Source organism: Microtus pennsylvanicus, chromosome 13, assembly GCF_037038515.1.
Source record: "Microtus pennsylvanicus isolate mMicPen1 chromosome 13, mMicPen1.hap1, whole genome shotgun sequence".
NCBI classification, from domain to species: Eukaryota; Metazoa; Chordata; class Mammalia; order Rodentia; family Cricetidae; genus Microtus; species Microtus pennsylvanicus.
This window is the reverse complement of record NC_134591.1, coordinates 52,109,843-52,127,334: the sequence shown is the minus strand read 5'-3', so window position 1 is coordinate 52,127,334 and position 17,492 is coordinate 52,109,843. Positions and strand designations below refer to the sequence as shown.

General features: G+C 41.1%; 2 protein-coding genes across 2 annotated transcripts; both read right to left on the bottom strand.

The window, feature by feature from the left end:
* Nucleotides 1–3,045: 3,045 nt before the first annotated feature.
* LOC142833704 (olfactory receptor 2A12-like) lies at nt 3,046–4,033 on the bottom strand. Its single transcript, XM_075945387.1, has one exon. The coding sequence runs from the start codon at nt 3,988–3,990 to the stop codon at nt 3,046–3,048; it is 945 nt and encodes a 314-aa protein (XP_075801502.1). The 5' UTR covers nt 3,991–4,033.
* A 12,232-nt stretch (nt 4,034–16,265) lies between these two features.
* LOC142833961 (olfactory receptor 2A2-like) lies at nt 16,266–17,204 on the bottom strand. Its single transcript, XM_075945871.1, has one exon. The coding sequence runs from the start codon at nt 17,202–17,204 to the stop codon at nt 16,266–16,268; it is 939 nt and encodes a 312-aa protein (XP_075801986.1).
* Between the last annotated feature and the right edge of the window lie 288 nt (nt 17,205–17,492).

The window sequence follows — 17,492 nt, the reverse complement described above, 5'->3', positions numbered from 1 at the left end:
AACAAAAATAGACTTGTATTTGCATCAATATAAAGAAATCCATACCAGTGTAAAATATTTGAGATTAATAGTTTATTTTTAGTTTAAAAGTAGAATCAGTAATCTACCCTTTTATCCTATGCCACATACCATACAAAAAACAACAGGAGTAAATTTTCATGACATTGGATAAAAAAAAACCAATTTCTTAGAGCTACTGCAAAATAACAAGAAATAAAAGTGCTTGATCAGGTAGAGTGGAGAATTCCTTTAACACCAGCACTACACGGTCAGATATGGGAGGATCTCTGAGTTTAATGCTAGCCTTGTCAACATAGTGAGTTCCAGAAGAGACAGGGCTACATAGGAGAATCTGCCTTTTTTTAAAATTATATGAATTGCATTTTACCAAAGTAAAAACTTTTATAAAACAAAGGCTATCATTAAGAAGCAAAAATTCTCCCAGGTGTGTTTTCCCATCCTATAATTCCAGAACTGGGGAAGAGAAGGAAGAAAGATTGAAAACTCAAGATGATCAACAAAATGTGGAACGTTTCAGGCTAGCCCAGGATATGCAATAATTCACAAAAATAAATGTATAAGTAAACTGTAACATGAGGGCCTGCTAGTTGGGATTTCTGTCCTGTCCAGTTCCCACAGTCTTTAGGTCCCAAAGAAAATCACACAGAGTCTACGTTAATGATAAACTGACTGGCCCATTAGCTCAGGTTTCTTATTAACTCTTATAACTTATATTAACCCATTATTCTAGTATATGTTAGCCACATGGCTCTGTACCTTTTTCAACAAGGCAGGTCACATCCTGTTCTTACAAATGGTGCCAATGTGTGGACAACTGCATCCACATAAAGCCTGAGAGAGGCTTTTAATCCCAGCACTGGGGAGGCAGAGATAGGTGGATCTCTGTGAGTTCAAGGACAACCTGGTCTATGGAGTGAGTTTCAGGACAAAGATACACAGAAACCCTGTCTCAAAGAGCCAAAAATTAAAAATAAAATAAATAGAGTTTAAAATACAGTTGCATAAAGATGGAAAACACACAGAGAATCTGGATCCTGTATGTTATTATACACTCATTGAATTGTTTGAATGCTGAGGAAGGAGCAACAGCTGCTAAAAGATATTTGTTTATAAATGCTGCTAAATTAATCCAAGATAGGTATTTTGAAAATACCTTGACTTCAAAATTGAAGTCAAAAGGTATGTTACTTTGGAGAAGAGAGTTTGCTTTTGTTTCCACGGGAAATGAGAGGCTGTGGATTCATTCTGAGTTAAGAAAAATCAAGTTGGTCAAGGAAGACCACCTGAGAAATCTCCAGTAGGAACAGATGGCCTGGATATCTGAGTTCTACATCCAGAACAGATTCAAGACTGCTGCCTGAGATGATCAAGACTCACAGGAAACTCCAGTAGGACTGATCATAATTCAAAATTTTCTTTAGGTCCTCATAAGATTATCAGCACCCCCAACCAGCAGGAAGTAGCCTGGAATACTATGCCCACACTCCCAAAAGAAATGGACTATGGATGTTCTTGTTTTCTTCTTTTTTATAAAAAAAGGGGGGGGGGTAATGGTGCAGGACAATTCTGTATTCTGTCAATTAGGTTTTAAATAAATGCTGATTGGCCAGTAGCCAGGCAGGAGGTATAGGTGGGACAACAAGACAGGAAGTAGAGGCAGAGCAATGAGAACAGGAGTATTCTGGGAAGAAGGAAGCTTTCTCCTCAGTCCTGTCCAGACACTGAAGAAGCAGGATGTGATCTGCCCCACTGAAAAAGGTACCAAGCCATGTGGCTAACATATACTAGAATAGTGGGTTAATATAAGTTATAAGAGCTAATAAGAAGCCTGAGCTAATGGGCAAATCAGCTTATCATTAATATACACTTTCTGTATTATTTGCTTTGGGACTTACCAGCTGTGGGAACTGGGCAGAACAGAAACCCAACAAGCAGGCCTTCATGTTACAGTAAACAATAGTAAGGAATATTAACTATGAATGAAGGGTACCATTATCTAGAAATACCTGACCACAGAATAGAACTGGAAGGTCTGAGGCCTCCTTAAGAAAGAATAATTCAGTCACTGAATCATAGAGGAATCTGCTGATTGGTCAGTTAAGAGGTACTTTGAAGATAGTAGGCAATCCAGTCCCATCCAAGGGTGGAAAGAAAGCCAGCAGTCAGCAGTCAACAGCTGGACATGCCCTTGGTGGCTGCCTGTGAGGAGAAAAGTTGGGAAGGCTCTAATGAGACCCTAGCTCCTTCAATGCCAGCATGTCACTTTTGACAGAAGAGGCAATATCTGATTTCCCTATAGAACACACTGAATTTACATATGAAGTTCATTCTCTGAGCTGTATTACCTCTTTTCCACACTCTTATCAGCTTACCTCTGTCCTAACAACACATGCTGTGCTACTTAGCATTCTGCTGTCTCTGCCAGGCTATCCACAGTTAGCATGCTTGTATTGGTTTATAGGTCTGCTGTTGTGTTATGGGAACATAATGCACATGACTTGCTGATTCCTAAGTAAAGAAACTAACACATCAAACCATAGACACAGAATGTGTATTGCTTCTCTCTACACAAAACAAAACTTCCCACCTCCTGATGTCAGGCTGAACCATACTACTTTTTGGTTGAGAGAATGTGTAGAAAGAGACACAGGTCATTCTTGAGAAGCTCAGTCATAGTGAGTTTGCCCACTGTTCCTTTCCTTCTGTTCTAGGATGACATGTTAGACATAAGGTTCCTCCTTCAGGATGAATGTGAGAGAAAAGAATGTCACTCCCAACCCACAACTACAAGCATGAACGACAAATGATTATTTACACTTCTAACCCAGTAAGATTACTGACATGTTAGGAATTATATATTTGTGTAGCCTGTAAATCAAGATAGTTACCCTGGTTTCATAGTGCTTTGTACCAGTTACCAAGTACTATGTTTGTCAAATACACAAGACAGCTAAATAAAATTACGATTCTGTCCCTTTACCAAAAAGTGGATAATCCACTCAGCGTCTCCTGGATCCTGGTTCACTAGTCCACCCTACCATGTGCTACCACCTTGAGAAATGCCCTCTTGATGTCCCTGTTCCTCAGACTGTAGACCATGGGGTTTAGCAAGGCACTAAAGGCATTGTAAAAGAGTGAAATCTGCTTGTCTCGCTCAGGGGAGTAGCTGGAGTTTGGCCTCATGTAGATGTAAGTGCCTGGACCATAGAAGAATGAGACCACAGTCAGGTGGGAAGCACAAGTAGAGAAAGCCTTGCAGCGGGCTTGGCTGGACTTGATCTTGAGAATAGCCATCGCAATATGAATGTAAGAGGCCACAATAAGGGAAATTGGAATAAGAAGCATAAAAACACTCAAGACCTGGTCCACCATCTCAATGAGGTGGGTATCCATGCAAGCCAGGCTAAGTACTGCAGGGCCTTCACAGAAATAGTGGTTGACCTTGTTGGGTCCACAATATGGCAGACTCATGGTGAAGAATGTATGTAACAAAGCAGAGAGGAAACCACAGACTAAAGACCCAGCTGTCAACCGTATGCACAGTCCCCAGTTGAGGATGACAGTGTAACGAAGTGGGTAGCAAATGGCCACATATCTGTCATAAGCCATGACAACAAACAAGATACACTCAGTTAAAGCCAGAGCACCAAACAAATACATCTGCATCCAGCAGCCAGCAAAGGAGATGGTCTTAGAGTGAGCAAGAAGATGCACCAACATCTGGGGCATGGTGGTGGTGACATAGCCCATATCCAACATGGCGAGTATACAGAGGAAGAAGTACATGGGAGTGTGCAGATGTGAGTCCAGGCAGATCAGCAGGATGATGAGCCCATTGCCCATGACTGAGCTCAGGTAGATGAGAAGGAACACAAAGAAGAGGATGTTATTGGTCATGGGTTCACTGGAGAAGCCAAGCAGGATGAACTCAGAAACCCGGGTTTGGTTGTTTCCTGGAATCATCCACATAGTGGAGGCTGAAAGAGAATCACATTCATCTAAGAGTTACCTGACACAGGCCAGCTACACAGGCAGAACAGGGAGATAACGGATATTGAGTAGCATAAAGGTTAAGAGATTGACTGCTGTTCCAAAGACAGATTGCTCAGAACTGTCTGTGCCTCCAGTTCCAGGCAATGTAGCTCCCTCTTCTTACTTCCACAGGCCAAACACACACATGTTTGCAGACATGTATGTAGGCAAAAAACCCGTATGTATAAAATAAAAAAATAGTAGTATTTAATTAAGAAAAGGTGGGGTGTGAGTTCTGAGCACACTGTTCAGTTTCTATGCATCTTCTCAAGTTATTGAACTTCCCCATGTCTCAGTCTCTTCACCTGTCCAATGATACTGACAACAAAAATGTCTCAGGAGAATGAGGACTAGCTAAGTCTTTTCACATAACTCCTAGAACCTGAACATAATACATGACATGTGCGCAGTCTCACACTCTTATTCCGTCTCAGGAAGGGAGAGACAGGGCATCCCCAGAATAGACAGGTGTCTACTCTAGATGAAATTTAACTGAGAGACCATGTCTCAAGGAATAAAGCAAAAACAGCTGAGGGAGCACCCCATGTCAGACTCTGACCAGACACACACACACACCACAGACTTATGCAAAAAAGAGAGTAAATAAAGAGATGAAGATGACAGAACAAACACAGACACAGGCACACACAAATATGAGTAATGACAGAAGGTGACGTGTGCAGTGCACTGGAGACACTGTAGTCTTCCCAGGGAATGCTGATGGATCACGTTGGTATGTAAGCAGGAAAGTCATTTCTTCCTTTTTTCCCCTGCTCCCTCTGCACACAAACAATCAATTATGGGTGAAATATAGCTTTAAGTGGTAAATCTAAAGCAAGCAATTTTTTTAGATTCAACCTAATAAGTATCTTTGTGCCTATCTGTCCTTTTAGGGGAAGCAAAGGTAAGATTTCTCTAAAAGAGCACTTTCCTTCAAAGGAAAAATACTGGTAATTTACAATAAGCAATGGTACCCAAAATACTTATAGAGAGAGTTAGAAAAGCACAGACATAACAGCAGAGGCTCCCACAGAACAGTGAACCACATCTCAAGGGCATTTCACAGGCAGCTATCCAGTGAGCACTGAGGAGGCTGAAGTTCTCAGCATCATTACATCTGAAAACTACAAAAGAACAGCACAGCACCAACGCCCACCTCCTCTTCTCAGTCTCACATCACCACACACCTACCAGCCTGGCTACAACGACAGAATCTAGTGCTGACAAGAGTAACTGGATCCAGTGGGATACATATACTAAATGTGGTCAACTTTAGGGAACACAGCCTGGCACACGATAAAGGGATGGTTTTTGATTTTGCTTAGAGTGTCCCAGCAGGATGGTGACCCAATTTTATTAGTGCCCAACTCACAGATAAAGATATTAGGATGGAGTTTCAGGCCAGAAAACGAAAAAAAAACCTACATGTGTTAGCTCCAATCTATAGGTAATGCTTAAATCTGGATGATTTCGGTTCAGGGCTTCTAGGATATTCTTCACTGTATAGCAACATTAAGCCAAGCTAGGCTACAACAAGCTAACCACCCCCTTTCCCAAAACAAAGTAAAATAAAACAAAAAAATCATTATTTGACAGTCCACAAAGTGCATGAAGCTGGACCTTTGTGGTATGGTGTCTCCTTCAAAGACACTGACCATTGCTATTTTCTCATGGATATGGTTTTTTGCTTCTCTTGAGATCTTTGAACTCAGGACTCCATATCTTTATGTTGCATCATAATTTAAAACAGAAAAACACTCGGTAAATATTTATTGCATTAAAAAAGGGAGGAAGGAAGAAGGACATAAGGACACAAGGTTGATAAAGAGAGGAAAGAAAAGCAACCAATGAGGGAAGAGGTCTAAGGAGTCTGAGATGTATGCACAGAAGACCTGGAGATGGATGCTTGACTAATTATTATCTCTAGACCCACAGATGCCTGAATCCTACCCCTGAGCCAAACATCAGTGACTGCCTTACCACTTGTAAATCCAGGGATTGTGTCACTGAGTGGCAGTTTCTTGCTGTTATGAGGAAACCCCATAAAGCAACTGAGTCCAGAGTGATTCTAGGCAACTCAATCTTCAGAAACATTCCAAGGTGCTGTAGAGTTTAAAGGACTGAATTTCTCACTTCCTTTGCAAGTAGGCCAGCCCCAGCTCCTGAAGATGGCACCTATACAATCCTGCCTAACAAAGTCAAGCTGAAACATCTCTACCTATTCTCAGTAGGACCAGATGCTGAGGTTTAATGACCCTACATCCTCTCTGAACTTCCCTAGGGGAGCTGGAAAAGGGCCATTTCTGTTCCCTGTAGGGATGCTAAGATGATCCCTGAATGCTGTCAACAAGAGCACTAGAAAGAGACCCTTGGGCATAGAGCAGGAAGAAACAGCCCATAGAAGGAGAAGTGGTGACCTTTTCCCTTTTCTAGACAATTGAGGAATAAAATCAGCTAGCTCAGGGAAAAGGAGGTGGGATATTTTCACCCAATAGACAGGTCAAGGACTTAAGTTCTCATTCTGACTCCTCTTTCACTGCCCAAACCATGAACTCTGACCCTCAATGAAGCCATGTTTGAGTCACACTTCTCTTCCTTCCTCGACCACTTTGGAGAAGTCATAGGCCCTGCCCCATTTCCTGCCACATAATATCTAAGCAAGTTACCCAGAACCAATGCTAATAAAGAGATAACAATACTGGGAGTTGGAGGATACTTATGAGAAAAAGATGATTTGCCGATCTTGCAGAATATTAAGTTGGGGTTGCAGCACAGACGTGGCAACTCAAACCATCTATATTTCCAGTTCTATAGGATCTAGTACCCTCTTCTGACTTTCCCAAAGACCAGGCATACATGTGCTGTACGTGTATTATGTGGGTAGGTATGTATGCATTTATAGGCAAAATATTGACATATATTGAACAAAAACAGTCAACCATGACATAGTAGCATGGAAGTCAGCAGTGACATCTCCACAAGAGTACAGTGAGAAAACTCTCTGAGGGGCTTCTGCATTTTAGATGCAAATAAGAATTTGGGTCCAAATATTATCAAGCTCTGGAGTATGTTCTCTTGAACTTGCTGTAATTCTGCCTCAGTTGCCTCCCTTGTGAAATTCCAGTAGTAATCCCTTCCCTTCTAGGCTGGCTAGAGAATAAACGTGATGATGTCACCACCCTGCTACAAGTTCTGTCCAGTGTTTCCTACCCTGGAATCTCCACCCCTGCCTGATGTCTGTGTCTTGGTTTCCTAAGGATTCAAAAGGAGAAGACTGGACTATAAAGTCTTTCTGTGACGTGTGATTGAATGATAAGGAGTAAGAATTCCTGTGAGCTGCTACTTAAACACAGTCAATAGTAAAAGTTAATTATAAAATGGCAATTAAAAATTGTATTGGAAACAAAGCCAGAGCGGCTTAGCTGTATATCACCTGAGCAAAGGCATTGTCTGAGGCTAGAGTTTGACTCTTATCATTTTAAAGGCAACCCAAGCTCTGAACTCTGCACATCCTGATGAGCAACCCCATTTCCTGTGCTCTGTGTTATAGTAGTTGTTTAATGTGGTACATTTGCTAGTTGAACCACTATATAACGACATGTAATCTCAATAACTGTTCAGTGGCATGCATTGCAATCATGACATTGGCCATCATGCGTGTATTTGCACATTAGTAACTGGTAAGTGATCCTGCTAAAATGAGAAACACAACAAGGCTGTCCCCTCTCTCTCTCCATGTCTATTCAGTATAGTACTCAAAGATCTAGCTAGTGCAACAAGACAACAAAAGGAGACGAAGGTGATACATACTGGAAGGGAAGAATTCAAACTTTCACTATTTGCAGGTGATATAATAGTATACATTAGTGACCCCAAAAATGCTATCAGGGAACTCCTACAACTGATAAACACTTTCATTAATGTGGCAGGATACAAAATTAACTCAAGAAAATCAGTAGTCCTCCTATATACAAATTGGTTGAAAAAGAAATCAGAGAAACATCACCCTCTACAATAGCCACAAATAAAATATCTTGGGGTAACTCTAACCAAAGAAGTGAAAGACCTGTATGACAAGAACTTCAAGTCTTTGAATAAAGAAACTGAGAAAGATATCAGAAAATACAAAGCTCTCCCATGCTCTTCGATAGGTAGGATCAACATAATAAAAATAGCGATCTTACCAAAATCAATCTACAGATTTAATGCAATCCCCATCAAAATCTCAACATAATTCTTTATAGATCTTGAAAGAGCAATACTCAATTTCATATGAAAAAAACCAGAATAGCCAAAACAATCATGTACAATAAAGAAACTTCTGGAGGCACCAGCATCCCTGACATTGAGCTCTATTCTAGAGCTGCACTAATGAAAACAGCTTGGTATTGGCATAAAAACAGACATATTGGTGAGTGGAATCAAATTAAAGACCCCTGATAATAATCCATACACCTATAAACACCCGATTTTTGACCAAAAAAAAGCCAAAATTGTACAATAAAAAAAGAAAGCATCTTCAACAAATGGTGCTAGAATAACTAGATATCAACATATAGAAAGATGCAAATAGATCCACATCTATCCCCATGCACAAAACTCAAGTTCAAGTGGATCAAAGACCTCAATATAAAAGCAACCACACTGAACCTCATAAAAGATAAAGTGGGAAGTAGCCTTGAATGCATTAGTACAGAAGACCACTTCCTAAATATCACCCCAGCAGCACAGGCACTGAGAGCAATAATCAATAAATGAGACCTTCTGAAATTGAGAAGCTGCTGTAAGGCAAACAATACAGTCAATAAGATAAAACAACAACCTACAGAATGGGAAAATATCTTCACCAACCCCATATCTGATGGAGGGCTGATCTCCAAAATATGTAAAGAACTTAAGAAACTAGACACTTAAATATAAAATAATCCAATTTTAAAATGGCATACAGATCTAAACAAAGAATTCTCAACAGAAGAAACTCCAATGCTTGACATTTAAGGAATTGCTCAACATCCTTAGCCATCAGGGAAATGCAAACTAAAATGACTCTGAAATACCACCTTACATCAGTCAGAATGGCTAAGATCAAAAACACCAATGATAGCTTATGCTGGAGAGGATGTGGAGTAAGGGGAATACTCTTCCATTGCTGGTAGGAGTACAAACTTGTACAGCTACTTTGGAAATCAGTATGGCAGTTTCTCAGAAAATTGGGAATAAATCTACGTCAGGACCCTGTAATACCACTCTTGGGCATATACCCAAAGAATGCACAATTATACCACAAAGTCACTTGCTCAAGTTGTTCATAGCAGCATTATTTGTAATATACAGAAACTGGAAACAACCTAGATGCCCATCAATCAAAAATGGATAAAGATAATGTGGCACATTTACGCATTGGAGTACTACTCAGCAGAAAAAAATGACATCTTGAAATTTGCATGCAAGTAAATGGAACTAGAGAAAACATCCTGAGTGAGGTAACCCAGACTCAGAAAGACAAACACAGTATGTATTCGCTAATAAGTGGATATTAGATGTAAAGCAAAGGATAAGCAAGCTACGATACACAGTCACAGAGAAGATGGGTAAAAAGGGGGACGCTAAGAGGGACACATGTGGAGGGCCCCAAGAAGGAAAACAGTTAAGATCTCCTGGGTAAGCTGGGAGGGGGTAGAATGGGGAAATGGGAACATGAGGAATCATGAAGACCAAGTTGGGGGAAGGGGAAAGGAATGAATGAGATATTCTGATAGAGGGAGCCATTATGGGTTTAGGGAGAAACCTGGTAATAAGAACATCTCAGGAATCCACAAGGATGATCCCAGCTAAGACTCCCTTGGGATTATATTAATTATAAACTGTTTAGCCTATTAGCTCAGGCTTTTAACTCTTACATCTTAGATTAATCCATAATTATTATCTGTGTGAGCCACATGACTTGGTACCCTTTATCAATGAGGCATTCAAATTTTCTTCCTCTGCATCTGGGTGATGACTGTCGGGGACCAGCCCAGACATAAATCACTTCTCATACCAGAGTGGAGGTGTGGGAATAAATGAGGTACAATTCACACAACAGGATTGGGAGGGAGTTCCAGGGATCATTCAAATCCTAACATCTGAAATCACCCGTGTTTATTTTCCAAGCAGCTTTTATATCAAGGTAAACTAAGGAGAGGTAACACAGACTTGCTTAGCATTGTTTCCTAGGTAGCAGGGGAATGACTTAGGTCACATCCCATCTATGTCCATTTTGTCACATCCTGTCCATGTCCATTTTGTCATGTAGACTGAAAAAACACCTCTTCCCCAGGTGCCCTCCTAACTTACAACAGAAGGGACAGAACATTAGCATACCCTGACCATTTGTTAGAAGGGTGTCAGGTTGTTTCACTGTCAAAGAGCTAGGTGACTACCTTCTGTGTGGCAGGTGCAAAGTGTGCCTTGTAGGTCGCTCAGAATTCTCTGACCACAGGACAATATAGGAATATGGGCCTGCATAATTTAGCCCTACAGACGACTGCAGATTGATCCTTTCCTCTTCCCAGAATTCTTCTATTCTGGTCACCCTTTCTATACTTCCTGCCTGGCAACTTGTCAATCAGTGTTTTATTAAACCAATACAAGTGACAAAACTTTACAGGGCGCAAGACCATTGTCCCACAGTACATACAAGGATATCTGTTCAACTATGTTTATAGCAACATTGTTTGTAATAGCCAGAGACTAGAAACAACCTAGATGCCCCTCAACCAAAGAATGGATAAAGACCCAGAAAAATAAACTTGCTATGTACTCACTCATAAATGGATACTGGCTGTAAAGCAAAGGATATTGGGCCTCTAGTTTATGATCTAGAGAAACTAAGCAACAAGGTGAACTCTAATAAAAACATACATAGATCCACCTGGAAAGGGGAAATAGACAAGATCGCCTAACAAAATTGGGAGCTTGGGATGAGAGGGAGAAAAGAGGGTGGAAGGGGGAAAGGAGAGGAGAAGGGGAAGGGAGAGGAAAACTTGAGGGAATGGGAGAGTTGAGATAGAGAAAGGACAGAAATGAGACAAAGGAAAGAGATATTTTAAACGAGGGAGCCATTATGGGACTAGCAAGAAACCTGTCACTAGAGAAACTCCCAGGAATCCACAAGGATGACCCCAGATAAGACCCTAAGCAATAGAGGAGAGGATGCCTGAACTGGCCTTTTCCTGCAGTTAGATTGATGACTATCTTGAATTCTTAAATGTCACTAGAGAACCTTCATCCAGCAACTGATGGCATCAGAGCACTAGGCTTAGCTCCCAAAGTCTAGTTGAAGAGTAGGGGGAGTGAGAACATGAGCAAAGAGATAAGACCATGATGGGGACACCCACTGAAATAGTTTATCTGAGCTAATGGGAGCTCACCAACTCCAGCCAGACAAGGAAAGGAACCAGCATAGGTCCAAACTAGTCCCTCTAAATGTGGATGACAATTGTATGACTAGGGCAGACATCAGCGCCACTGACAGTGGCACCAGGATTTATCCCTACTGCTTGTACTGGCTTTTGGGTATCCTATTCTCTTTGGATGGATAACTTGCTCAGCCTAGATATAGTAGGGAGGGCCTTGGACCTTCCCCAAAGCAATGTGCCTTACCCTCTCTGAGGAATAAATGGAGGGTGGGGTGGGGGATAGGTAGAGGGAATGGGAGGAGGAGAGGGTGTGAGAACTTGGATTGGTATGTAAAATGAAAAAGATAGTTTGTTTTCTTTTTTAAAAAGAAAAATAAAATAAATTAATAATGAAGCAGGTAGATGCTAAAACTAGAAAATGTCATTTTACATTTTATATTTTTATGAATTGCATTTATTTATTCCTGCATTCAAATGTCTTATATGTGCTTATTATAATTTCAACTATAAAAATAAATTCACTCTTTTAAATGTTTTCATAACTCTAAAAAAAACAACTGTGTTGGAATTTTGATGGGGATTGCATTGAATCTGTAGATTGTTTTTGATAGAATATTCATTTTAACTAAGTTGATCCTACTGATCCATGAGCATGGGAGATCTTTCCATCTTCTTATATCTTCTTCAATTTCTTTCTTCAATGATTTAAGGTTTTTATCATACAGGTCTTTTGCTTGTTTGGTTAGAGTTAGACTGAGGCATTTTATATTATTTGTGGCTATTGTGAAGGGTATTATTCCCCTAATTTCTTTCTCAATTTGTCATTTGTGTATGGAGAGGACACTGATTTTTTTTTAGTCAATCTTGTACCCAGAAACTTTAATGAAGGTGTTTTTCAGCTTCAGAAGATCGCTCTGATAGTTTTTGGGGTCATTTATATATAGTATCATATGATCTGCAAATAGCAATGATTTGACCTCTTCTCCAATTTGTATCCCCTTGATCTCGTTTTGTTCTCTTATTGCTCTAGCTAGAACTTTAAGTACTATATTGAGTAGATACAGAAAGGGTGGACAGCCTTGTCTTATTCCAGATTTTAGTGAAATTGCTTTGAGTTTCTCTCTATTTAATTTGATGTTGGCTATAGGCTTGCTGTAAATTCCCTGTGTTATGTTTAGATACATTGTCCCTTGTATCTTGATCTCTCCAAGAGTTGTATCATGAAGGGGTGTTGGATTTTGTCAAAAGCCTTTTTAGCATCTGTTAAATGATCACGTGGTTTTATTCTTTCAGTTTGTTTATATGGTCGATTACATTGACAGATTTTCTTTTTTACTTAGTTTTTATTTAAAAATTACTTTTCATTTTACATACCAACCCCAGTTCCCTCTCCCTCTTCTTCTCTCACCCCTACCTCCCCCTTTCCAATCCTCCATCCACTACTCAGAGGGGTTAAAACCTTCCTTGTGGAGTCAACAAGGTCCAGGACAGCAACTTGAGACAGGACCAAGCCCCTCCCCCCCATATCTAGGCTGAGCAAGGTATCCCACCATAGAGAATGGGCTTCAAAAAGCCAGTTCATGCACCTGGGAGATAGGTCCTGGTGTGACTGCCAGGGGCCACTCAACAGATCGAGCCACATAACTGTCACCCACATTCGATGGTCCCATACAGGTTCCCCAGCTGTCAGTCCATAGTCTGTGAGCTCCCACTAGCTTGGGTCAGCTGCCTCTGTGGTTTACCCTACTATGCTCTAGACTACCCTTGTTTATATGATCCCTCCTTCCTCTCTTCAACTGAACTCCTGGAGCTCAGTTCAGTACTTGGTTGTGGGTCACTGCATCTACTTCCATCAGTTATTGGATGTAGGTTCTATGATGACAATTAAGGTAGTCACTAATCTGATTAAAGGGGAAGGCCCTTGCAGACACCCTCCCTACTATTCTTTGGGACTGAATGGCTACAGGACCAGGTTGTACAGAAACCTCTGTCTACACAGGTCCTCACAATTGAGCCACAAGTGCTTGTAGTCACTGTACCATCTTTCCAATCCTTCTGTGTGTTTTAAATGTCATTGCTTTGCTTGGTTCAAAAGATGTGTCATTGGAGTCACCATCATCTGAAGTAACACCCCCAGAGCATACTCAACACTCAGTCAGTGTTTCCTGGTCCTGAGGAAAGGCTGGACATCATGGCAGGGAGCACACAGTAGAACAAAGATCCCCACGCCATCATAGTAGGGAAGCAGAGAAAAAATGAGGAAGGGCCCACTCTCTTCACTGTCCTCCAAATTCTGGTTGTCTAACACCTCCCCATAGCCCATGAAATTATGAATCATCAATGGATTGATCCACTAATGAAGTCGGAACCCTCAGAATCCAATCACTGCCCAAAGGGCCATCACCTGCCAACCAAGCCTACAGAACATGACCTTTGAGGAGACATTTTAGATCCAAACTGAGACTTCCCATTTTTTTTATTTACTTATCACTATTTATTTACAACAAATATTTTCAATTAATGTTTACTTCTCTCTGTTATAAAGCCAACATGTGATGACTGCAAAAATTTTAGATAGTAAAATATGACTAAGATTAAAAATCATTTTAATCTTACTACTCTACTCACTGATATACCTAGTATGTGTATATATGTATGTGTTTATATATACATATGTATGTATATGTGTGTATCTACCTCTTTAAATGGTGTCTGTGTGTTAAAAACACATGTACGTATGTGTTCTAGTACATATTTCATTGCTGTACCAACTACCTGGGAAAAGCAAAAGAGGAGGGAAATTGATGTTGGCTCACAGTTTCGAAGGTTTTAGTCGGTAGTCATTTGGTCCTCAGATGAGGTTGAGCATCATGACAGATAGTGTGTGCTGGAGCAAAACTCCTCACCTCACGGCAGCCACAAATCAGGAAGACAGAAACAGGAAAGTGTCAGGGCAAAATACCCCCTTCAAAGACACACCCCAGCACCCAAGTCCTCTAAGCAGGCTCCACCTTCCAGGACATCCACCACCTCCTAATAGTCTTAGGAATTTTGAATTCAGACCCTTCCTGATCCAGTTACTGTCCCCAAAATTCATCAGGGGGCAACCAATTTTAAAACATAGGCTTTCAGGAGATATTATTTATCCAAATCATAACAACATGTTTGGTAATACATAGGCTAATTTTATATGAATTTTTATATTCTTAATTTTTTACCTAATATCATATCATATTTCCCAGAAATACTTTTTAAAAACATTTATTTATTTTTATTTATTTTTATTTTATGTGTGGCTATTTAGCCTGCATGTATGTAAGGGCACAGCATGTGTACCTGTCACCCATGAACACCAGAGGAGGGCTCAGATTTCCTGGAACTGGATAGTTGTAAGCCACCATGTGGGTGCTGGAAGTGAATCTAGGTCCTCTGCAAGAGCAACAAGTGCTCCTAACTGCTGAGCCATCTCTCCAGACCCACTTTTCAGTAATGCTTAACACTTTCTCAGACATAGTACACATTACTGTTTGCATAGTATTTCATGAGGTTGGGAACTCATATTGGTGGTTATTCCTAATAATTATGTAAAGAATAATTATGTATAAAAGTCGGTCTGCACTTATAATTTTTCCTGAAGAACAGAATCCTAGGGGTGAAATTTCAAAGCCCAAACTTATGAAGATTATTATAAAGGCTCATAACAAATATTTTACATGTTTTCAATTGATTTATTATTAAATTAACATGTATTTATTAAATTAACCTATAAAGCAATCTTTTTAGGTGCCACTGATTCCCAAATTTTGTTGCCTCTAACCCATTAACTTTTCACAGTGTAGAATTCATTCTTGGACCCACAACACCTTCACTGAAGATAAAAAGCACGAAGCATGATGCTAGATCCTAAGGATGCAATAGTAACCAGGATTGCCATGATCCCTGCTTCAAGGAACTTGATTTCTGACTGAGAGCTAAGATGTGGGAGTGCTTGCTTTTTGTTGTTGCTGATAATGATGATGATGTTTTTAGGGGGGACATAGTTTTCCTGCTGATAGTAATAATGATGTTTTTAGGGGGGACATAGTTTTCCTGTAAAGCCATGACTTCCTGTAACTTGCTCTGTACACAGGGTGGCCTTGAACACAGAGATCCGCCTGCCTCTGCCTCCCAAGTGCTGGGATTAAAGACATGCACCACCATGCCTGTCTTTCTCATGGGAGGAAAGAACAGGATGGTTTAAGGCTCATGCTCAACTCTTTGGGTCTCATGGAAAGTCTGTTTTGGGAATCTTAGTTTAAAACACAACCTGATGGAGAATAGAAGCCAACAAGGGTTAGGTTAAGGGTCAAGGGAGAAAATGGTGTATTTGGAAGTCTTAATGTGTCCCCAGATTGCAGAGAATGAGTTTCAGCTCATTCTTCCTCCAAGTTCATGTCCTTGCCCTGTATCCAGCTCACTTGATGCATGTATATGGTTTCCACAATGCAGTGAGCCTTTCTCAAGATGTAGTCATGGGGCAGCCTCCCAAGCTCATTCCCTTTATTTTAGTAAAAAGTTTTGATGATTCAGACAGCTCTTGCTTTATGAAACTCCTAGCCCCTATAGAACAAAGGGGAAGATGAGGACTGGCATGCCTGGGAGACATTTCATAGTGCCCTGTTCCACCAGCAAATAATGGGGTGGTGCCCAAAGAACCTGTACAGAGTTGAAATGAGAGGTAGAAGGGGGAGTGTGCATGGGTCCTGCTGTCACGTGAATCAGTTCTTGAACAATGATGACATAGGAAGAGTAGTGTCATGTCTTTCTAAGGACTCATTCTGGGGGTCTACCCCAGCCTGTTACCTTGAGGAAAGCCCTTTTCACATCTTTGTTCCGAAGGCTGTAGATAACAGGGTTGAGAAAAGCAGAGATGACGTTGTAGAACAGGGCAAGTTTCTTGTCCTCTTCTGGCGAGGCCTTAGAACCAGGCTTCATGTACATGACCATGGCTGGCACACAGAACATGGTGACCACAGTTATGTGTGATGCACAGGTAGAGAATGCTTTCAGTCGCCCCTGTGCTGAACGGATCTTCAGGATGGATGCAAAGATGTTGACATAGATGACAAGGATAACGGACAAGGGAATCAGTATAACACTGAACCCAAGAATGAAGTCTACTTGGTCATTGACGGAGGTGTCTGCACAAGCCAGCTTTAAGACTGCAGGGACTTCACAGAAGAAGTGATTGATCTTGTTGGGGCCACAGTAGGGGAGGCGCATGGCAAATATGGTGTAAACAAGCGCAGAGGTGACACCACAGAGCCCACAGAAAATGACCATTACCCCACACAGACATGGGCTCATGATGACCCTGTACCTGAGTGGGTGGCAGATGGCTACATACCTGTCTATGGACATTATGGCAAAGAGCCAAGACTCTGTGACACCAAGCACCAAGAATATGTACATTTGAGCCACACAACTGGAGTAAGAGATTGTCTTCCTCTGGCTGACCAGATGTGCCAACATCTGGGGTAGAGTTGTGGTGGTATAGCCTAAGTCCAACATGGAAAGAATGCCAATGAAGAAATACATGGGGGTGTGGAGGTGTGAGTCCAAGCAGATGAGGATGAAGATCAAGCCATTGCCCAGAATGATCAACAGGTAAATCGTCAGAAAGGCTGAGAAGAGCAGAGGTGTGGCCCTGGGGCTCAGGGAGAAGCCCAGAAGAATGAATTCTCTCACAAAGGTCTTATTGGGAGCTTGCATTACGCTCTATTCTTAATGAAGAAGAAGGCATCAATTCACACAGGGGATTAGCTAAGGCATGCACAGGAGTTGGGGTTAATTAGTGATCCGCAGCCAAATTTTATGAAACTCCTTTATATCCCTCTTAATAGGACTACCCACTTTACCTGTCACTGTCCTCTGAAACCACTCCCAGGAAGCTTATGAAGAACTGAGATTCATACACGGTGCTGGCTCTGCCTCTAAAGCAACAGTAGCTCCCTTCTCAGCCTCAGCTTTTCCTGCTATGAAATGAAAGCCCTGGCAAAG

Excerpts from the sequence above, each read along its gene's own strand:
- LOC142833704 (XM_075945387.1), bottom strand. The coding sequence starts at position 3,990 with ATGTGGATGATTCCAGGAAACAACCAAACCCGGGTTTCTGAGTTCATC.
- LOC142833961 (XM_075945871.1), bottom strand. The coding sequence starts at position 17,204 with ATGCAAGCTCCCAATAAGACCTTTGTGAGAGAATTCATTCTTCTGGGC.